Source organism: Leucopleurus acutus, assembly GCF_964270905.1.
Source record: "Leucopleurus acutus genome assembly, chromosome: 21".
Taxonomy (NCBI): Eukaryota; Metazoa; Chordata; class Mammalia; order Artiodactyla; family Delphinidae; genus Leucopleurus; species Leucopleurus acutus.
This window is the reverse complement of record NC_139163.1, coordinates 21,610,070-21,633,681: the sequence shown is the minus strand read 5'-3', so window position 1 is coordinate 21,633,681 and position 23,612 is coordinate 21,610,070. Positions and strand designations below refer to the sequence as shown.

The 23,612-nt window shown below is 43.6% G+C and overlaps 2 protein-coding genes across 2 annotated transcripts in view; one reads left to right on the top strand and one right to left on the bottom strand.

The window, feature by feature from the left end:
* LOC309977514 (low-density lipoprotein receptor-related protein 2-like) overlaps positions 1–12,557 on the top strand; it is a gene marked incomplete at both ends in the record, with an annotated part of 34,705 nt that extends 22,148 nt beyond the window's left edge. The window contains 11 exons of the mRNA XM_082863626.1: positions 417–603; positions 1,170–1,388; positions 1,778–1,961; positions 2,983–3,184; positions 3,273–3,437; positions 3,614–3,814; positions 4,666–5,215; positions 6,849–6,959; positions 8,338–8,574; positions 10,465–10,933; positions 12,410–12,557. Coding sequence (XP_082719752.1) covers positions 417–603; positions 1,170–1,388; positions 1,778–1,961; positions 2,983–3,184; positions 3,273–3,437; positions 3,614–3,814; positions 4,666–5,215; positions 6,849–6,959; positions 8,338–8,574; positions 10,465–10,933; positions 12,410–12,557 — 2,673 coding nt within the window. The remainder of the gene's footprint in view (positions 1–416; positions 604–1,169; positions 1,389–1,777; positions 1,962–2,982; positions 3,185–3,272; positions 3,438–3,613; positions 3,815–4,665; positions 5,216–6,848; positions 6,960–8,337; positions 8,575–10,464; positions 10,934–12,409) is intronic.
* Positions 12,558–19,843: 7,286 nt separating this feature from the next.
* Positions 19,844–20,725, bottom strand: CLDN23 (claudin 23; the record flags this gene model as incomplete). The annotated part of the gene is made up of 1 exon (XM_082863643.1): positions 19,844–20,725. One exon carries the CDS (start codon positions 20,723–20,725, stop codon positions 19,844–19,846), a length of 882 nt encoding a protein of 293 aa, XP_082719769.1.
* Positions 20,726–23,612: the final 2,887 nt, after the last annotated feature.

Here is a 23,612-nt window from a genome sequence, read left to right as displayed (position 1 = left end):
GGACTGTCCGTGTTCTGGTCTGGCATTATTGAGTGGCTAGACACGGTGAACTTGATTCTGATGGGCAAGTGGAAGAAAACTGTGCTGATGTCTGGTCCTGGTAACATCTCTATTGGCAGAAAACCAGTTCAGTGAAGTCTACGAGTCTCCTCACTTACGGATTCTGCTGGGGTCTGGGCGTCCTGGGCTGAACTGGGCATCTTTGCTAACTTGGGGCCCCTGGTGGTGGCAGGGGTGTGGAGTGTGCGGCAGGAGATGGAGAGAGTGACTGCATTCGAGATGAAGTCGGTTCCAGGAACAGTTTGAGTTGCTGACATCGATTGTATCGCCGTGTGCTTTTTATATCAAGGCTGAGGTCCTTTTATCGATATTGTACTTGTCTTCAGAAAGTCTTCATGTTTTCCAACCTCTCTCAGGTATGTGCTTGTGAGCGAGGCTTTGATCTGAAAAGCGGTGGCCGAATCTGCGAGGATGTGGATGAATGCCAGAGATTGGGTGGTCAGCCTTGCAGTCAGACCTGTATCAACACCAAGGGCTCCTATAGCTGCACCTGTCATCCTGGCTACTCGCTGGAGCCTGATGGCCATACCTGTAAAGCAACAGGTAAACTGGAGCTGGGAGTATCTCCTAAGCTGTGGGTCGAGAGTTTGGAGGTCCTAAATCGTCCAGGAAAACCAATGCACATCTCTCTTTCTTAGGTCGTAAGTGCTCCTGCCTGCTTTGTCTGTCTTCAGAACAAGACTTGCACAATCCCAAAGCTCCCTTTTTATACCTCATATTTCAGACTGAATTCAAGTCTGAAAGTATCTACCAATAAGGCATTATTATAAGAAAATCGTAACTTGAACCTCTGTAGGCATGGATCAGCCTTACCAGCAGTTAGAATAAATAGCCAAAGCCCTGAAAAGCACTTCTTTCCTACCCAACTACCCCCAAATATTTAGTTGTAAATGTGGTTTTCAATTTAAGCTAATTATGCCTTATTCTGAGTATCTTCAAACCATGGGTATTAGCTTAACCATTACATGAAGGAAAGAACTACTTAGATGCCAGCTAGGTGGTTTCACAGCCTTGGCAATGAGAAGGCAAAAACTACTTTGTCCTCTGATTCCTTAGCAGTGCTGGGTTCACTGTTCAAACTCCTTAAGAAAGCAGTTCTTTTTTGACAGGTACTGAACCGATCCTGCTTGTGGCAATTCAGTTTAAGCTACTCCTCTATGGACTGCGGAGCTTAAAAGAAGATATTCTGGCAACTATAGACAAGAACCTGATTATTTTCTCTATTGACTATGACTTAGTGGATCAGAAAGTCTTCTGGACCGATACCAGTGCAGAAAGTATTAGATGGATAAGCATGGACACAAAGAAGAAAGGGACTGTGGTGAAAGGTATGTCCCCTTATAGAGACTCTCACCTTGCCCTTACTAAATACATGTAGCATGAAAAATAAGATGAGTGGCCATGAACTTTCTAAACATTGGTTTATACCCCCTTAACACAAAGGGATCAAGCCTTGCTAGTTGCTTAGAAATGAGAAGAATGCGTCTCAATAGATATGGAGTCCAAAGATAAGTCAGTGATCATTACTCGTAATGGTCATCTTCCTCTACAAATAGTACTTTGGGAATGTTTAAATGAAGACTGCTCTGATGGAGATGCATATACCAGTTGGAAAATGAATTAACATGGCATGCAAGTCTGATGCCTGTGAGCTTCAAGCTTGTAAAAACCTATAATTTAACCTAAGTACACATGTTGAATGGTTTCCTTTCTTCAGGAATAAAGTCAGACTATATAGCGGTTGACTGGATTGGGAGGAATCTCTACTGGACAGATGGGACAGCTGGTCAGATTTTGGCAATTCAGTTGACTGCTGTTTGGAGAGGAAAATCTGAGTACACGATCGTCCTGGACGATGACTTGAACCAACCACGGTCTTTGGCTTTAGATCCCCTAAATGGGTGAGTCCAGATGTCACAATGCCTGGTCAAGTCTGTTAAGTTTGTTGTTCTTCTTTAGTTCTACTTTGGTTGTGTTCCCTCAACACAGAACGAGTGAATAGAAACCTTATCTGACTTTATTTTAGATCTCATGACGATGTGAGTCAACCATACATAGTCGTTTTGAAAGCTCCTGGAAAAAGTCCTTTATTTCAGGAAAGTGAGATGCAGGTGTGCTCACTTGGTGGCCCATCTATACTTTCTTTTGCTAAAATAAACAAATATACCTCAGAGTGGAAAATTATTATGGCTTTAAAATGGCAGGAGGAGGGAGAATGAAACTAAGGATTGTGTTTAATTTACAGTAATGTGATTGGTGGTGGTGATGGGGTCAGAGTAATTGGGTGTGTGGGTGGAGCCTGGGCTCTTTTGTCTAGAGCCCTTCCCTCTGCAAGGGCCAGGAACTTGTAGACAGCATTTCCAGCTTGTCTGAGCTAAGCCCTGATTGGGATGGCCACGTGTATCAAATGTAAGAACAGGACAGAGCAAAACTCGAGATCCAGAGGTGACCCAGATCAGTTACCTTCCCTCTGCTTTTCTCACCTTTTCAATACCTCCAACCAGGAATCTGGTAACATGGTTCTCAGGAAATTGGCAGGAGCTTCCTGATGCATCTAATGACTTGTGGCCAAGAATGAGTTCTGAGGCACACATTTGCACGTGGAACTAGCCTACTCGCTAGCCCAAAAAAGATTGGCTAGCCCAGAAAAGATTGACATTTTCCAGGCTAGGGACTAATATATTTCTTAGACTTTTTGTACAGCTGTCATTATAGATATTTTATCCCTAAATGACAAATAAACAATCACCATAAAATTTCAAGGAAAACGTTTTACTATCTTACAAATTATGCTTAAGGCACAGACCAAGTTTAATTTTGAAGGAAAGAAGTAATTAGGCTGTAAGTCAGTGTTTTAAGGAATGAGCGGATGTTATTTCCCATGAGGTAATGCTTTATCTCAAGGCTGACTTATCCACGTAGGTTAATGTACTGGTCTGAAATTGGAGGAGAACCTCAAATAGAACAAGCTGGAATGGATGGGAGCAGCAGAAAAATACTCCTCAATCAAGGTCTTGGCCGGCCAACTAGCATAGCTCTCGACAAGTTGAGTTGGAAGATATTCTGGTCTGATGACAAATTTCACTGCATTGGCTCTGTCAATCTAGACGGTACTGGTATTAGCGTAAGTGTTCTTTTGGTATTAGGCTTGTGTGAGATGTCATGTACCTTGTGTAAAACTCACCCCAGGAACCTCACCATCACCATTTTAGATGTTACAGCTAACACAAATCAAGAGCCCCTTTTTGGTTGCTGTGTTTGAAGATGAAGTCTTCTGGTCTGAAATGAAGACGAGAACAGTACAGCGCATGAAAAAGACGACGGGCAAGAACAGGGCTGTCCTCATCAAGCGTTTGGAGCAGCCTTACGGACTTAAGGTCTATAGTTTACGTTGCAAAATATCCCCGATCCTCCCTGGAAAGGCTATATGTATGAGCTGCCCAAGGACAAACTGTAGTGACATCCATCTATAATGACTAAAAGGCAAGATTGAGCCACTTGCCATTTTGAAGGATTCAGCAATGCAGAGTGACATCTAGCTGTTTTCTTCCAGATAATGCACGAAGTGCTACAGCCCAGGTCTTCGAATCCTTGTCTGGACACTGGATGTTCTCACTTGTGCCTTCTGAGCCCACAATCCAAGGGGAGCTGTCGTTGCCCAGTTGGACTCCTGCTTGCAGATGATGGCGTCAACTGTGTTCCACTCAAGGAGTCTGCGTTTCTGTTCCTTGGGTTGCCCACAGTTATCATGCAGGTACTGTCCTATCCTGTCACATGTCTGTGCTTGGGCCTCAGTCTGTTTCAGACTTTGAGTAACTTGAATTCTCTTGAATTCAAGAGAATTCCCCTTGGAATATTCTTCAAATGCAATTTAAATTTGAATAGTCACTGTGTTGGGAGCTATGATGACCAAAATAAGGTAGCTATGAAATGAAGACCACCTCTACTCAAATTCCTTAAGAAATGCTTAGTACCTCAGAACACAATGAGGTTAGGAATCTGACAGTGTGTTTAACTCGGTTGAGTTGTCCAAGCACCTAGCTGATGATGTAGAGTAATTCCAAATACAAGCAACTCAGCTGGGTTCTAGCCTAGGGGGCAAGTACATTTTGTGAGGGAACTTTTCTTAAATCATAGGAGGATAAAAGGTACTAACAAGCAATTCACCCCTACCTTCTACCATCCAGAGGACTTGTCGACTTTGGCATTTTAAAATGACAAAACATATTTCGGGGTTGGAAGACCGACTTCAGTTTCAGTAAGATCTTAAAAGTGGAATCTCCTTTAAAGAGGAGGGTCTTTAACATACGAGTGCATCAAATCCACACGTTGTACACCGTAACTCACGCAGTGCTATACGTCAATTTTATCTCAATAAAAATTTTAAAAATTAAGGGGAGGGCCTTTCACAGAGGAGTAAATCTTCAAAGCACATGGATTCAAGGAATTTTAAGTGCTTGAAGCTCCAGGAAGGGAGAGAAATACGATCTGCTTTTAGACGATAGACTATATGAAAATCTGAATTTAAGTATCTTAACAGCAAGATCAAGATGAAGAATTAAATTAGACTCAACTGGTACCATCCACTTAATTTTTTTCCCATAGATTTATCTGAAAAATCTAGAAGCTTCAGGAGGACAAGCAACCTTGCCAGAACATAGGCTTCTTCCCTTTACCAATGTGAACCAGCTTGCATCAATGGACTACCTTGTCCAGGAGAAGGTACTCTACCTGTCTGAGATGAATAAGGGTGATATCTGGCTACTGAGGCTCAAAGAATCTGGAAAGCTCTCTTGGAGGAAAATCGTATCTGTGGAGGGCACAGTGATTGACCTTGCTGTGGACTGGTTGAGTGGACACATATACTGGATTGACAGTGAGAATCCTTACATCAACGTAGCTTCCTCCAAAGGCCAGTATGCCACGGTCTTGCTCAGTGAAAGTCTTTACCGCCCAACCTCTGTCGTGCTCCACCCGCCGAGTGCAGTCATGTGCTTTGTGGACCTGGGTCCCCAGGATGATGGTAGGCGTGGCTCCAGCATTGAATGTGCCTCCATGGATGGCAGCAAGAGGAAGGTGCTCTGGCAGAAACCCCAGGTCCCTGTGGGCCTGACCTTTTCTGATGCAGGGACCCGATTGTACTGGGCTGATCCTGGTAAGCAGTTATCTTCTACACCCTAAATCTGAGTGTGAGGGACCCTGCCAGAGAAATAGAGATTTCTGCTTTCTGGTCTTCAGCTATAACTTCAAATAGCTTTTAGGTCTGAGTTTACATTTTCTGCACCACCTTCTAAACGAATACAATCATTCCCCATCCTGAGCAGCATATGGTAGCCCAGAGAGTCTTGCCGTTGCCTTTTGGTGAAGGAATGAAATCAAGAATTTAACAAATATGCATGAGCAAATCTTTGTGTATTACTGTTAGAGTAGAATAAATAAGAACTGGTCTTCAAAAAATGCATGGCAGACAGTGATCTCCTGGAGGGGAGGCAGGACAAGACATAAAGAGCTACAGGATGGAGTACAGCTGTTTGGGCTCCGAGAAATTAACTGAACCTCTCCTTCTAGGGAGAGGACTCATAGAAAGTATTCAACAGGATGGCTCTAGATACAGACTAGACCGCAGAGGAATTCAGGGCCTTAACCTCTTTACGTATGGCCAAGGCATGATGTTCTGGAGCACAGTGGATGATGGTAGGTCTTAACTCTACAATTGATTGTCTTTGTGAGCTGAATTAACTAGTGGGTATCTAAAGCGAAGCTGCTACTGCTTAGCACTGATCTTTGGCAGTGCCTTTCTTTTGGAAGAATAGCTAAGCAACTTCCCTAATTTAACATGTATATGTTAATAGTGATTCTGTGATTTAGAGGAGCTTTTACTTATTTGGTTATTCTTTGTATATGAATATGCTTAATCCTGTTCTGCCTGAGATTTCTGGCTGTGATATGAGGCTCTTGGCTTTGGAGGACACCAGGGTATGGTACAGACAGAACTGGGTCAGGAATTGGAAATAGGTGGTAAAACTGCTTTGTCAGTTAGTAGCTGTAACACCTTACCTATAACATGAAGGAAGTGTACCTGTCACAGCTGACTAAGTACACATGAAAGTACTAGATGAACTGTAGAGCATTCTATACTTGCAAGGTATTTCTAGTATTCAAAGAGATTGTCTAAACCACAGTACTCTAGTATATTATTTCCGACTAGTCTAGATTTGGTAAAACTGGAAAATGCTGCTTAAAGTAAATCTGTCTCTTTATATTTCCCAATGTTGGTCCATTGACCAGTTGGGCTGGTCTCATGAAAATTGCAAAAATAAGTTGTCAGATCCTACCCCAAACATGCTAAATTATTAGGTATGTGGTGAGACCTTTGCCATTTATTTTAAGATCCCCTGGTGACTCTTGTTGCAGACAAGCCATTTTCAGAAATATTGTTCTGGAGCAATGTTTAAAATCATTATCCATCAATTGCACGAGCTGCATTTAGGTGTCTCGTATCCTAATTTTCTGTCTTTATATTTGGATGTATATCAATGTGCTGGATGTAACTTCCACCGGACTTTATTCTCAGCAAAGCCATAGAACTGTTTTTTACTGATCTTGAAGTTTCTTCCCAGAAACAAGATTTAGAAAAATGCATGTCTCTTCTTAAAACTCTTGTTATTCACCTGGAATTTTTGCAGATGAGTGACAGTTTTCATACTGAGCAATGGTCTTTGCCTAGGAAATGGTCATAAGATAAAATATCACTTCTGTTAATGATTGTTCACTGGCTTTTGTTTCAGCCCAAATCAATAAAGTTTGGTACAGCAAAGCAGAACTTTCAGAAAACCAGTGGTTCCAAGTAGACCAGAAGATTGTGGATTTAAAAGTTTATAGTAAACTTAGCCAACAGGGTAAGCAACCTTGCAGTGATTATAACAACACTGAAGTCTACTGAATTTCCCCATGAAGGGATTGTTCCATCCTGCAATATCTCCTTGGAATATCTTTGTGTTTCCCATTAAAATACTTCTCTGGCACATTCCTGTAGATCTGCATAACTCTCTTATCTTCATGCATTATGTATGGTCTGGTTCTGGTATATAGCTAGTCCTGTTATGGAGCTAGTAGACACAATGGTGGTAAGGATGTTGGGCTGGGGTTTGGTATACTTGGGTTCTATTTTTAAGTTCTCTTACTGTAGACTGAATTACAGCTGTGATATAATCGAAATCCCCTTTAATTCTAAAGTGAAACTGGTCTTCATTCTACTCATTGTCACTTGTATCTACTTGTGATGTTAACTTTGAAATATCAACTCCGGGTGCTCAGATGTGTTTCTCCACCTTTCTTATAGACACAGATGCCTAACTGAGTGTTTGAGGAGGGTGCTGGGCTTAACATAGTAACAGATGAAATCTGCTCCTAGTTGAGATAAACACCAACAATAATTGGTGTTAAACAGTTAACCATACCTATCACTGCCATATATGATGGGTGTGTTAGTCTTAAGGGAGTGTGCTTCTCCACTGGTTGGTTTTTGAAAGCTAAACTTTATAAACCAGTACGAGTCATGCTTAAACTCCTCGAGTCTTGGCTTTGTGGGGAGAACCTTTTTAGAATTCTTCAGTGTAAGAAAGCGTCATCCAAGTGATGATGATCTATTACTTACTTCTGAGAACCAGAAGGAGGGTCCCTGTCACCTCTGAAGTACATTTTATCTTCAATATATCCATAATCTATTCCAGAATTCCTGGAATATGTCAAGAGGTAAAACCACTAGAAGTCAAGGCTTGAGATAGAAGCCTTAGATATAAATGGCTGACTTAATCAGATTCCTGTCCCCCACCCTCCAACCCCCACCCCCTAGCAACCACCAATCTGTTCTCTGTATCTATGACTCTTAGAGGGATGAGAGAGACCACAGCCTCCATGTTCTCATCTAAAGAGAGCTTTATTTCTAAGGCCCTTCTAGTTCCAATGTTGGCTACATGGTGCAAAGGGAAAAGAGAACTTATAGTGGATCTTGGATGGGCCAGAGTTCACCTCAATTTTTCTTAAGCTGGCCCTTTGTCTGAACTCCTGGCCTTCTAAAACCATCCTTATCCATGAAGAAGAATCACCAGTCACTTGGTACTTAGTTGGCTAAAACGAATTAAATTGAAAAGCTATCTACTCTGGGAAAAAACATCTGGGTCCTTTAACTCTGATAGTCTATTTGTAAAAGTTGGCAGAAGACCCTTCTGAAATAGTCTAAATCAATATTTTTTTGGGGGGGGTGGGGATCCACAGGTAGTAACCGTTGCTCAAAAGACAATGGAGGATGCAGCCATATCTGTTTACCAAACCCGGAAGGACAGACTTGTAAATGTCCCAGTGGGTACTACTTGGCTGACATAAAGAAATGTATTGAAGCTGTCCGATGCTCTGCGCCATCACAATCCTGTAAGGATGGTCAGAAATGCATTTCTGTGGCGCAGGTTTGTGATGGTCGTGCTGACTGTCTGGATGGATCTGATGAAATGGACTGTGAGTAACTCCTACCCAGGACCCACCATTGGTCACCACGGTGATTTACCTTTAGTAACATCTAATTCCACAGTGTCACTCAAGATTTTATCCTTTCAACTGTTACTTCCTTCTCACTGTGTACTCTTGAAACTGAACAATATGAAACTTCTAACTGTGGGCAATTGGATATAGATTATGTGGACTCTTTGTGAAAAGCTTATGTCCCCGCTGATTTGATTTTAGAGTAGGGTGTATGAGAGTGTGCTCCACAGGGCTCAACAGTGTATTCTGTCTGAAAGAGCACTCATCTAACCCAGATCTGATTTCAGTCCATGGAAACTGATCACAATAGTGAGCATCGCCTAGGGGGGTAAGCAGTTGGGCAAACTATTTGACTTGTCTTGGTTCCCCCTTTTTAATGTGGAAATAGCACTTTCTATCTCATAGAGTTGTTAAGGAATCCAAGAGAATGTGTAGAAAGCTGTCATATTAGTATATAACACCGTCATGTTAGTACTTAAATGCTAGCCTCAGATGGTTGTTACAGAAATATTGTTCCAAATCGTGCCTTCGTGGGAAGGTGTCACCGTGGCCATTCAACTGAGTGACCATAATACCTAATTCTGCTGGAACCACCAGCTATAGCTACATTGATATCAAAGTCCCCTTCACTGTAGAGTCAAAGAGACAGTGGGCTTGGTACCAAAACTGGTCATAACCAGTAAAGGAAGAGATTTGGAAAAGGAGCCTTACAGTGAAGAGTTCTCCTTGACTTCTCAACTTAAATTCTTGTTTCCCTACAACCTGACTAACTGGAAGACCACTTATTACCTCTAAACATTTCATCTTAAATAGGAAAGATAAGCGATTTTGATTCCCAGAGTTGATTCTATTTTTTAGCAAATAAGGGTGGTTTTGTTGAAAGTCCTGTGTTGGCAGTGACTCAAGGATGGGGGTAAATGAGTGAGAAATTTATCACCTTTACCCTTTAGGTTAGGTTAGGTTTCTGATTTAAAACGAAACCAGAAACCTAACCTAACCTAGCCTTCTCTTGCTCTTCCATTCTTGATGACCCGGGCCCAAGTATTGACACTGCTGCTTAATGATTTCACCCTGACTTTTACATAAAGCTTTTTTGGGGGAAATGGCTCTGGGTGTATAAAATTAGGCTGACTTCCTCTGGATGTACCCTGCCATCAAGGACCCTAAATGCCCAGGAGTGGAGATCCTCCTGTGATGCCAGCTTAGGGCAGAGGCAAGAAGTAGTTTTTTTTGCTAATTCTGCTGTTTTCACTCCTGGTACTTCTGTCTTCCATGTGAGGAATAATACTTGTGCCAACAATGATGGAGAATATGGTGAAATGCCTTAAACACAAACTTAACTCTTGGATTCCTCTTTGGTTAGAACCCTGTTGCCTACTCCCTGCTTTATGAGTGCCCCTCCCACACTGCCACCAAATCTGGTTCAATATTTGCAACTTGTACATCTTGATAAACCTAGTTTACTTGGACTCAAAAAATTTGAAATATTTACCAATAAACGTAATCCTTCTAGTCTGGATATTTACTACTTCGATCTACTACACTCATCCTTATAGAGTAAAACATTTTTGTAACTGGTGGGATCGACCTTGGCTAAAATTCTGCATACCATCATTTGAAGACAGATTGGTATGATAGACTACACTGGTCCTGAAACCAAGTATTTTAAGTGCCGTAAGATATGTAGTTTTTTATCAGCTTTTGATAGTTTTTTTGTTTAGCCAAAAGTAATGGTAGTGATCATGATTTCATAAATTCAAACTTATCTGTTTAAGTTCACTACAATTCTTGTTCTTCTGAAATAGTTCTTAATTGACGATGACAAACTTGTTTACGTACTCACACTCACACCTACGGTTTTTGTAGGTACCTATCCACATAAAACCCATTCGACACCAACACCTAAAATGTCAGAGACTGGGAAAAGACTGACACCAAAAGCTGCCCAACCTCTCCAGGGCACCAAGTCTACCAAGGCTAAATCTCCAGGTCCAGAGGCGATGAATTATCCTGTCAGAAAAACGCTAACCCCTCTGATGCCTGCTGTAGAGAGCAAGACTCCAGAAACCAAGGAAGGAGTTCAGCCCAAGGACTCACAGAAGGGAAAACTTCTGCTCTGTAGCAGTGATTTCTGTAATGGGAGGGGAATCTGTACAATGGAAGGAGAGCTGAGAAAATGCAGCTGTCTGATGGGATATGGCGGAGAGTTCTGTGAAGAAGCAGCACGTAGACCTGCCCCTGGCCACATGCCCGTCAGCTTAACCATAGCCCTGTCAGCTGTTCTGGTCATGCTGGGAGCATTTGTATATTTCAGAAGAGAACACAAATTAAAACGGTGAGCAGCTACTAATGTCCTCATGGGAGAATTTTATTCCAAAGAAGGCTTATTAAATAAAATTAAAACAAGATTAACGAGGTTGGAGATATGAATCCATTCTAGAAATTTGCCCTCTGAGAAGAGATTTGAGCAACAAAGCAGCCTGGATGCTGACCTGGAAAAATCATACTTGGGACCATCTCTTTGAGTGAGACCTGGGACAAACAATATTGTAAGGGGTACGTGGCATTTATGCAGATAAAATCTGCCTCAACCGCAGTCAGTGACACAGTCTCAGGGATGATGTGAGGAGAGTCCCCTCCAACGAGGCAGAGTTAGGGCCAGTGACCGTTTGGAGGAAAAATTTGTTAGGTGTGTTAGTTTGCTAGGGCTGCTTAAACATGTACCACAGATTGTGTGTCTTAGACAACAGAAATTCATTTTCTCACAGTTCTGGAAGCTGGAAGTTTGAAATCAATGTGTCAGTGGGGTTTGTTTCTTCTGAGGCTGAGGTTTGCTTTTCTCCTTGGATTGTAGATGCAGACTTCTCCCTGTGTCTTCACGTGGTCTTCTCTCTGTACATGTTCATGTCCTAATCTCCTCTTCTTATAAGGACACCAGTCCTATTGGATTAGGGCCCACACTAATGACCTCCTTTTCATATAATTACTGCTTTGATGACCCTATCCCCAAATATGGTCACATTCTGAGGTACTAGGGGTTAAGACTTCAACATATGAATTTTAGGGGGACACAACATAGCCCTTGACAGGAGGTGAGATAAACTCATGAGAGGTTTAAGGCAAAAGCATAAAGTTTTGTCTAAAACCAAGAGTCACTGGGTTAAAGAAACAAACAAGAATGACTCAAAAATGACTAAGAATGACGACAAAATAAGCTTTAGGAAGATACACTAACTGAAGAAATTGATTCGATAGACATATTGGCAAAGGACATTAAGCAGCCTATGTATGGAGAGATGTTACAGAGAGGACTGAAATCCTTAAAAGTTACATTTCCTCTGTCCAGCCTTCACTTTGCAGACTGAAGAAAAGGCCAGGAGAAATGATATATCTTTGCCTAAAGTAACACTGGTCAATAGCCAACTGCTTAATGTTAAGATGAACTGAGGTGCTTCCTTTGGGCTTCTGACTCAGTCAGGCCTGTCTTCTACATTAACCTGCTTTCTGAACTCACCTGTGTCCAGTTGCTACTTACCTGTTTTTGGATTCAGTTCTCACTGACTCCAATTTCCTAGTTTCCTCTCAATTGAGAAGATGTATCATTTTGGAAGTTAAGTGAATGCCTAGTAACAAATCATAACTGACTCAAGTATTGGCCGTTCTAGGCCAGTTCTTTGTTAAAGGGACATTTAAAATAGGGCATAGTTCCCATAACAACTTTTGATAGGGGACGAGTTGGCCATTTCTAACCATGTCCCATTCCCAGCTTCTACCTTAAGGAACAACTCTTTTGACTTTCTCTGATTTCTAGAAACAGTACAGCATCATCAAGGAATTTGACCTGCCATAAAGAAAATAACCAAGAAGAGGAGAATCTAATGAATAGTGAGACTTTTGTCAATGAAGCCTATGATGAAGAGGTATGCCTGGGAACTGTCTTCGAGGAAAACAGGTGGTGAGATCCAGTCACAAAATGCCCCTTCCAAAATATCCTAGCAGGGTGAAAGTAGGCAGTGTTAACTTAAAGAGTTTTTTGTTATTGGCGAATGATGTTATCATGTAGACCAAATGAATGCTCAGTAACTGTTTTGATTTCAGATTCTGTTCAGTCTCTAGTTGTTCAAACCAAAGTGAAACATACATGAAATAGTAATCCAGAAATTTGGCTTTTGGTGGACTTCCAAAAGGAGTTCAATACTCTTGTGGGGTGGAGTGAGGTGTATTCAGGGTTAGTTAACATTACCCTTAAAATTTATGTCCCTCCCATCCCGTGATCTCTGCTAACTTCCACATAGCTCAACCACCTCTGTGTTTTTGCTTTGTTTTAATATAATGCGTATTCTCTAATTTCAAGTCTCTTTTTCTACAGGAATTCTTAACCTCTTTACAAACTGACTAACCTGACAAAAAAGGAGCTGAAACATCTCAATAAAAACTGTTTATATATTTCACTGTGTACTGTTTTAACTTCTGTAACAGTTCGTGGTAAATGGTAACTTCATATTAAAATAACTGCTTTTTATTTTTTTAATTTATTTTATTGAAGTATGGTTGATTTACAATGTTGTGTTAATTTCTGCTGTACAGCAAAGTGTTTCAGTTATACATTTACATACATTCTTTTTCATATTCTTTTCCATTCTGGTTTATCACAGGATACTGAATATAGTTCCCTGTGCTACAACAGTAGGACGTTGTTGTCCATCCATTCTCTATATAATGGTTTGCATCGGCTGACCCCAGACCCCCCATCCCTCCCTCCCCCACCACCCACCTTGGCAACCATAAGTCTGTTCTCTATGTCTGTGAGTCTGTTTCCATTTCATAGATAAGTTCATTTGTGTCATATTTTAGATTCCACATATAAGTGATATCATACGGTATTTGTCTTTCTCTTTCTGATTTACTTTACTTAGTATGATAATCTCTGGGTCCATCCATGTTGCTGCAAATGGCATTATTTCATTCATTTTTATGGCTGAGTAATACTCCATCGTATATAAGTACCACATCTTCTTTATCCATTCAGCTGTCAAAAGACATTTAGCTTGCTTCCATGTCTTGGCTATTGTGAATAGTGCTGCTATGAGCATAGGGGTGCATGTATCTTTTTGAATTATAGTTTTGTCCAGATATATGCCCAGCAGTGAGATTGTTACCAAAAGTGGGGTCTAGCTGCTCACTGCTCAAAAGCCAATAAAGAGGCAAGGTTGGTGGAAAGTTTGCTTTATTTCTCAAGCCAGCAACTGAGGGGGAGGGTAGACTCCTGTCCAAAGGCCAACTCCCCCTGTGACAATCAGTGGACAAGAGCTTGTACAGGTAAAGGGAGGGGGCTACACGCAGAAAGAGCACAGTCATCTTGAAATTGGTCAGGCTGTGGTCTGATCAGCGTCATCCTGACTTGTAAGTACAGTAATCTTCAGTTCCAGGGTCAGTTTGTTCCCATTTCTTTGAGGCCTGTTCTCGGAATTGTGGCAGCTTAGTCATGGCTACAGTCTAGTAATCATGTAGTTAACTTCTTCCACCTGGTGGGGTTTTAGTATCTATAATACTAAATACTAATACATTTTTCCTTAATGGTTAAAGCAGATGTACAATGTATGTTTAATAGGCCACAAACAGGCTGTTTTGGTTAGCCTAAAGTGCAAATTAAATCATGTATAAGCCGGAAGGACTTCCCCATACCTCAATATGTGAAAATTTCTTCTATCATTTTCCCCTTTTAATTGCAAATCTTTTCATAGAAAGCATTGATAATCAGTATATTTTTCCAGCATTGCCAGACTGACTCAGTTGCCTGCTCTGGGTCCATTCATGTCCCTTGGTGCTAGGCCTACTTTTTGTTTATCTTTTGGCCTAGTTATTCACGTTGGATTCTAAAACCAGACACACAGAGGTATTGGCACAAAGGGGCTTTGGACCAGAAGTCATCTCAACCAGCTCACGTCCGTTAGGGAAACATGTAAACGCTACTTAGATCCCAAAGCCCCTTTGTGCCAATACCTCTGTGTGTCTTCCTGGATCATTACTTTATTCATACCCACATAAGGAATCAAGGGCATTGAATCTGTGATGGGACACAGGCAACAAAGCAGGAGTATGGTCTAAAGTTCAACAGCAGCAACCCTGGGCAAATCACTCAATCATAGAGCTGTTACCCCAATGATAAACATAGGATTAACAGAACCTACATCAGGCCATTTGGGTATCGAATTAAAACACAAAAATGCCTGCTTAGCCTGGTACCTGAGACTGATGACATGAGACTAAATTTTAATAAACACAATGATTTGGAAGACTTCTTGCTTGGAGCTTTTCCAGACTATTCATATTTAGTTTCTTGCAGAATGAATTTGTATAGGATGCCAAGGATTAAGAGAAGTCCTAGGCTTATTACTGGGGTTGTAGTGCATAAAACAAACTGTGCTTTGCAGTCAAGTATAAAAATTCCCAAGTACAGATCAACCTGACCTGAAGAACACACGTTGGGGGCTCACCTTCCTTGAGGCTGGGAGACAACGTGGAACATCATCAAATTGCCTCTGGGGCTCAGCTGTACTTGAGAGAACCTATCTCAGACGCACAGTACCCTAGACCCCTCTCATCCACAGGGTGAATCTCACATTTCTCTTGCCATCTCGCCCAAGAGCCATCCTCACCGCCAAGCCTGCCCTTGGCAAAGCTCTGCCTCTGTCCGCAAAAATGCATACCAATGACACAAAAGCATCCAGATTGAAAGCCTGTATGGAAGATATACAACAGAATTATCACTTTCTGGACATGCTTAAGCCGCTGCCTTGGCTCCTTAGACCCCAACCCTCCACCAGACTTGTAGGGCTGGTGTCCTGGCTGGCTCAGTCCACTTTTGTAGGCTCTGCTGGAATGGCACTCTCAGCCCTCCCTTCTGCTCTGCAGACCCATTTCCTGTCTGGGCCCCAGAAACACCCCGTGTCTGCTCTTCCTGGGGAAAAGGGAGCTTACTGCAGCCAAATTGTCACATATGCACTCCTTCCACCCTGCCCACTCTTATTTATATCTTTCCTATTTTTGGTTCTTTATGAATGTGTGCCTAGGTGTTATCCCATCTGAAGTTACTTAACACATCCTGTTACGTTTTCTTTATTCAAGAATTCACAAAATATCTCAATGTCCTTTTCACCAGAAAGGCTTAATTTTATGAAAGAACACTTAAGATTTTATACTTAATTCCTAACAATCCCATCCCCTAAATTGATTGTAATATGTCAATTTCATGACCTTATCTATTTGGAGCAACGGGCATGTTATGAAGCATAAAGCTTGCTAGTGTGATAATCTCTACATTAATTTCTTAATTTCTCTACAGCTAATAATCATAGCAGTAAGCCTGTGGAAGATAGAAAATTTGAACTTCGTTATAGAAACTGAACTTCTGTAACCTGGTAAATACGTTTGAGTTTTCTTCTGGAAGAAAAAGAGCTTTGGAAAAGTTAATTGTTTTATGGTTTAGGCTCAAAGATCCCTACACAAAACTTGCCCTTTTGTGTCTATTGCTAGCAATTGAGTTAAATTAGGCATTTTATACTGTTGTCCCTTGGTATCCGCGAGGGATTGGTTCCAGGACCCTCGTGGATACCAAAATCCACGGATGCTCAAGGTCCTTACAGCCAGCCCTCTGTATCCATGGGTTGTGCATTGAAAATATTCCATTTGCATTTGGCTGAATCCACGGATGCAGAACCCGCAGATACGGAAAATGGACCAGAAGAGGCCCTCAGATTCACTCAGTTGTACCCCCAGCTTCTTCCTGTCCTTACCGTCCCTGTCTAGAGTGAAGGAGAAGCAAAGCAAGCCAGTACCAAGACCACTATGGAAACCTGTTTTCACTAATATTTCTTTACTGGGAAACTGGAGTTTGCTGTTCTCTCTGACGTCCAATCTTTTCTTTCAGTTCTCTGCACAAGCCCCCTCTCCTTCCCGACCACCTTTCTTAAAATACTGCCTTTTTTCTCCAGTCCTTGACCCTGGTTTATTATTCTTCATTTTCCTTGTTTATCTTTCTCACTCTAGAGTATGCAAGTTCTACAAACTTGGGCCTGGAATAAATTTGCTTTCCAAGGCATCCAAAGACGTCCTGACAGGATGACAGGTGCCCCCAAACTTACAAATGATCTAGGCCATGAAGAGGAGGGTGCCTGCTGAAGCATCTCTGACAGCACCTCCACAAGGGATCAACAGCCTGTGTGCCAAAAACCTTACTTCTCCTTAGTGAGGGTGGGTGTCTAGATCAGAGCCCGACTGGCAGATGGGCAGAGCAGACGCTGTGTTAGTGCAGGGTCTGCTCTACTTTCACAGATTCCTCACTGCTCCAGGCAGAGCTTGAGTAATCTTGAAAAGACTTCACCCATTAATGCGGACACATACTCTGTGTGTCAGTAGGATGATTAAGAGTAAGTCCTCACAACATTGTAAATCAACTATACTTCAATTAAAAAAAGAGTCTAATAAGAAAAAAAGTGAGTCGTGATGCGCGTCAGAGGTGTGAAGGGCTTGAGGCCAGGAGGCAGTACTATTTCATGTTAGAGTCTCACTGGGGTGTAGCTGCTTGGCTAGTTGGGTATTAGATTTAGGATAAGTGCTCACCAACGACAGCAACTCCCGAGGCTCCAGCCTCCTCCAGCATCTTGAATCTCAAGCCCATTGTCATTTTTTCCTGCTGTAGCACAGAAAGACTCAGGTCAAACCCAGATCCTGCCTGATGTAGGAGTCTCATGCCATCTTGAATATTTTTATAGCAAAAAGAAGTTAAGTTTTCTTAAAGGGATTTTTGGTTTTATTTCTGTGGATGAGGCAAAAATGCAGTTCTAACTCAGAGCAAATCTTAATCACCAAAGAGGAAGTGTTTTGGATATAAGCCAGTGGACAGTAACTGGGCAGGGAGAAGTAAAAACATACAAAGCACCAATATTGATTGTTTTTACCACAGATTCCCTAGAAACAATGGAAATGTGATGCAGGCAAGATTCAGTAGATTCGGTACTTGCCAGAAACCCAAAATCTTTATGTTGTCTGCCAGGTCCTGACTTCTCAGGTGCCCAATTCCTGCCTTTTGAGGTGTCAGCTGAAAAAAGCAGGGTTGCCTTTTCTCCATTCTGGCTCTGTTCCCTAAATCAAGTCCCCTAACTCATCTAGGCAATAGCTCTCAAAGGTCTGATTACGTGCTGCCAGTTGGGATTGAAATTTGAGTGGGGCACAGTCACAGTGAAAGCCATGCAGCCCCAGCAGATGTCTGTGAAGCAGCAGCATTGGCACCTCCTGGGAGCTAGTTAGGAAATCAGTTTCAGGTCTCACTCCAGACCTACTGAATCAATCAGAATTTGCATTTGAAAAAGATCCCTGAGTGATATTCCAGCACATTGAAGTTTGGATGCAAAAAGAAATAGGTGATTCCAGTACAAAATGGCAAGGGAAGTGAATCTATAATATCCCTTCCACTGCTAAGAAGCAGTGTGTGCTGTTTAGTTAGTTCTACTATAGCTGTGTTGTCAGTAATTACTGCACTGAATGTTCCTACCTCTGAATTGGCTACCCACAGCAGGTGTGGGGTTTTTTTGTTTTTTAATTTTTTAATTTAATTTAATTTATTTTTTGGCTGCATTGGGTCTTCATTGCTGTCCGTGGGCTTTCTCTAGTTGCCACGAGCAGGGGCTACTCTTCGTTGTGGTGCACGGGCTTTTCATTGCTGTGGCTTCTCTTGTTGCGGAGCACGGGCTCTAGGCGCACGGGCTTCAGTAGTTTTGGCTCGTGGGCTTAGTAGTTGTCGCTCGTGGGCTCTAGAGCGCAGGCTCAGTAGTTGTAGCGCATGGGTTTAGTTGCTCCGCAGCATGTGGGACCTTCCTGGACCAGGGCTTGAACCCATGTGCCCTGCATTGGCAGGCAGATTCTTAACCACTGCGCCACCAGGGAAATCCCTCGACAGCACGTTTTAAAGATGAGATTCAGTTCAGTTCAAGACGCCCTTAAAACCAACTAATTGGAATTGGAGCCGGTCCTGCTAGAGATTTAGTCCTGAGCATGGAACACACAGCTGCCTACCTGTGATTTTAGGCAGCACCGTTACAAGAGGAAAAGATTTCTAGTCTCACCTCATGTGGAAACTGGTGCTTCTAGTTTTTTCAACAATAGACTTGGCTTTGCACAGAAAACAGCATGAACCTGAAAATAAAACAATCAGGGATTGAAGTGGGGCCCATTGGCTACTTTTAGTAATCTTATGCTAAGAGGTGCAAAGATCTGAGTGCTAGATTTCAGAACAGTGCATAGGCAGCCAGAAAATGGTTAGTAATGAATGCTTAAACTCCTAAAGATTATACTGAAGACAAAAGAAAACTTGTGTGAGTTGAGTAAAACTCTTGCTTTCAAATTTTATTTATAAATAAGAGATATATATACATGTACGGTAGCCTAATGTGATTAACAGGTTCCATTTTGTTCTAAATATTTAATATATAGTCTTTAATGTCCAGGGTGAGGTAGCCAAGAAATAGAACAATACAGCATCAGTCCCTTCATTCTCCTTCTGGCTTCTGGAAGAGAAACTCTGCAGTGACCTCAACCTTCACACCAAAAATAAGTGATAAAAATGATAGATCCTATTTATACATGAAGAAATGTAAATATGAGTTAATCAGGTTATTTCATTCCATAAAAGCCACTAAAGCTGCTGGTATTTGCATGGCTCTATGTTTATTTTAACAGCCCCATTCAAATATAACCAGAAAGGTACCGGTCTCTTGACAGTTTGTGTGAAAATGAATTATGCAGCAGAAAATAAATTAATAATAATTATATTGATACAAGGTTCATCAGCATTTCAGAATGTTGTTTGGAGATTTAAATCGGTTTTGAGCCTCCATTTGCTGATTCTGACATTGTTATTATCAGCAGGATGCAAAGTCACCCTTCCTATGTCTCCAGCTAGAAGTATGAAAAGGCTGTCGTCCAGAAGAGGGCCCTGATCCCTCGGGGGAGAAACACTAAACTCTAAAAAGAAAACCAAACCCAACCTGAACTAATCGTCCAAGGAGTCGAATTTGGCTAGGAAAGGAAGATCGCCCTCCAAACCAGTTACAGGAATGTGTCCGGGGGTCCGACTCCGAGCCAGGTGTTTCCAGCTGAAAGGTAACAGCCAAGTTCAAGGTTGGACCGTGGTGGGGCGAGTCCTTCATCCAGACAGGGCCCGGCCAGAGCAGGCTGGGGGCGCCGCCTACAGGTCGGAGTCGCAGGGCAGCGTGCTGCCGCATGACCGGGTGCTGCGGGAGGACCCGCCGTGGTGGGATTCGGGAGCCTTCTCCCCATCGAGCACTTCCACCGGGTTGCTGTAGGCCTTGGGCGGCGGCCGGGGCATCGGGAAGCCGGCCTTGCGCTGGCTGGCGGCGCCGAGCTGGACGGGCCGCGGCCGATGCTGGCCGTCGCTGTAGTACTTGATGGCCGGCGTGAGCGCGGGCTCCGGCCAGTCGACGTACACGGTGCTGATGCTGCTGCGGCGCGCCCTGCCTGGGGGCGCCTTCCGGCAGCTGCGACAGCGCTCGGCGCACCAAGGCGCGAAGCTGAGCGCCAGCGAGAAGCCGCCCAGCAGCAGCAGGCAGCTGCCCAGGTAGCCCAGCACCAGGCTGTAGCCGACCTGCACGGTGACCGGGCTGGACTGGGCGGGCAGGACGGCGCGATCCGCCAAGACGTGGTTGTACCAGGAGACTGGGATGAGGCTCAAGAGGCCCGCGGCGAAAAGCACGACGCCGGAGAGGCCGGCCAGCGCGAAGTGGGGCTCGTCCTGCCAGCAGCGCACGCCGACTGTCGCCAGCAGTAGCCCCAGGGCCGTGGCGGCCAGCGACGTGATCATGAGTCCCCGCGCCACCCGCACGGGCTCGGCGGCGAAGTAGCCCAAGTCGTCTGGCTGACCGCATTGGCGCTCGCTGCTGCTCTGCTCGCGGCACATGTCCCACAGGCCCTGGTACAGCACCACGTCCACCGGCTGGTCAAGGAAGCCCTTCACCAGTCTCCAGCCGGGCGTCAGCGTGCCGGTCAGGGTGAGCAGCAGCCCGCAGGGTGCGAGCACCATGCCCACAATCATCACCACCGGCGTCCTCATCCTGGACGGCGCACCTGCCCACTCCTGCGCCTCCGCCGCCGGCTTGCTATCTCGAGCCCTTGCGCCCCCGGAAAGCGCTCCAGGTTCCGGCTCCCTGAAGTCCGCACGCTCGTCGCCGCCACGCCCGGAGTCCTGCGCCCGGCTCTCCTCCGGCCGTTCTTTGTCTCCGGCGCGGGGCCGTCTGCGCTCCGCTACCCGTCCCTAGTTTGCTCCCCGCGTCCCGGCCGCTCCGCCCTACCTCCCGCCCAGCCGCCTAATCGAAACCAGCTCGCGGGCAAGTCTGACCGAAACCTGGGCCCGAGATGCCGGCGCGCAGAGGTGGCGGCAGCCGCGGCCAAACCCGTCCGGGTGGGAGGGGCTGGAGTGGCGAGCAGGAAGCTGCGCGGCCCTGCGGGACTCGGACCGAGCAAAGGTCGCCCCGCCCCTGCACCTCTGCGCGGCTCGGCAGGGCCAGGTCGGCCTGGGGCGGGGAAGGAAAGAGGCGCCGCCCGAACGGCCGCACCTGGCCCGGGCACTGCGCAGGTCCCTGCTTCTCAGCAGATCTCGGTAACTAAAGTTTTTCTCCGGTCCCTGCCCGTCGACCCTGCACCTGTAGCCTGTCCTCCCTCCACCCCCAGCGGGGATCCGATGGCCCCTCGAAATTTTGCGCTGTTAGCTTGCAGACACCCACGGCTGAGTGGGCGGAACCGCCCGAGATGCGCTGGGCAGGTGTGCACCGAGGGTCCTCCCGGTCGAGAAGCGTGTCCCAGAGTGTTGCACTTGTGTATTTTGTTTAATTTGCTTAATAAAGACGCCATACTCCGGATTAACCTTTATGGAAAAGAATCAAAGCGACTGTGTTTCTGGGATGAGGAATTACCGAGGCTTTTATTTTCTTTGTTTGGCCTCTTGAAAGATTTTGAAACTGACGAAAAAATAAAGGGGTGTGTGTGTGTGCCCTGTCTAGCACACTTTTCAGGTTTGTCCACCTCTAGGGTCCTGAGACTTTCATTGTCTTTGAGCTGTTTACAACTCTGTAAATTACAGAACACCTGTAGTGTCACAAGTGATTTTTGTCCATAGTAACGCAAATGAGTTTGTCAGTAGAATGTTAATGACTATTGCCCGATGGATACAGACTGCTTTGGCATTGGTTTGTAAATTCACTTTAGCAGGCCTGTTTGCCTATATATGTGTGTCCTTTGCATTGTTCTTTAAATCGGTTGTAACATACTGGTTCCCTTAATAAATTAAATAAAATCTTTGACACGCGTTCATTTTACATTTGTGTGAGAATCATGATTTTACAGTTTCCTAAAAATTATTATTTCTAAAAATCAAAGTTAATTAAGCATTGGTTTGAAGTAATTTTGAACATTCTAGAGTAGACAATATCAAGGATGGGTCTTTTGTTTTTTGAAGATTTTTAAATTAAAAAAATGGTGGTAAAATATACATAAACATAGAATTTACCATCTTAACCATCAAGTTACAGTTCATTGAAATTAAGTATATTCACAGTGTTGTGCTACCATCACCATCATCCGTCTCCAGACTTTTTCATTTTCCCAAACTGAAACTCTACTCATTTATCGATAACTCCCCATTCCACCAACACCCCTCCTACCCGCCAGCCCCTGGCAACCACCATTTTACTTTCTGTCTTTATGAATTTGAGGCCTCTAGATGTTTCATTCAAGTGGAATCATGCAGTATTTATGACTGGTTTATTTCACTTAGCATAATGTCTTCAAGGTTCATCCATGTTCATAGTGTGTCAGAATTTCCTTCCTTTTTAAGGATGAATAATATTCCGTCACATGTATATACCACATTTTATTTATCCATTCATCCTTTGATGCACACTTCGGTTGCTTCCACCATTTGGCTCCTGCAAATAATCCTGCTACGAACAAGGGTATAGTACTATCTCTTGGAGTCCCTGCTTTCAGTTCTCCAGAAGTGGAACTGCTGGATCATATGGTAACTCTGTTTTCAATTTTTTGAAGAAATGCGCTACCGTTCTCCATAGCAGCTGCATCATTTTCCATTCCCACCAACAGTACACGAGGGTTAAAATTTCTCCAATTACCCCGCCACCTCCTCACCCCACAACTCAGGAAAACTGGATTTTTTCCTCATTGTTTCCGAAGTGTTGTGCTCCCTTTTGCCTCTAGACCTTGGCATATGCTCTTTTCTTTCCCTAGAGTCCTGCCTGCCACTTCCCAAACCCAGTGCATCCTTCAGATCTTCGCTTAAATGCCATTTTCTCTGGGAGGTTTCTCAATCTCATAGATTAGCTTTTCCTATTGGACTTCTATACACACCCTCTTCTGTTGTAACACTTGCCACAATTCCTTATTACTTGAATCACTTAGTTGTCTAGGGCAAGGATAAATTCTTTGAGGGTAGGGATAGTGTTGTTTGGTTCCGCCCTAAAATCCATCTTGATGCCCTGGCCCATAGTAGCCACTCAACAAATCCATTTTATCTTTTTCCGCCATGTCTCCTTTCACGTAGTATCCACGGAATTCTCTTACAGATGACTGTCTGGTCAAAATATATTGTTAATGCATTTTAGTAAAGTTGTTGGTTGTTTGAATGATTTTTTTTTCCAGCATAGAAAACAATGAGATATAGGGTAGCTCCAATATTTATGACAAAAAAGTGTAGCCCTGTGGGGGTAACTTTCTACGGTAATAAAAGATGATTGCACTAAGTGTGGCGTCTGATTCTAGATCTGGGCTCTTTGTTCCATTGGGCCTCTGAGTTTATCACAAGGCTGAGTGAGAAACAAAGCATGAACCACAATGTGGCAGGAATGAATTATTGCTGAGATTAGTACCCATCTGTGTAAACTGATCCTCAGGCCCTAGAATACCTTTCTTTTCTGCAGAGAGGCCCTATG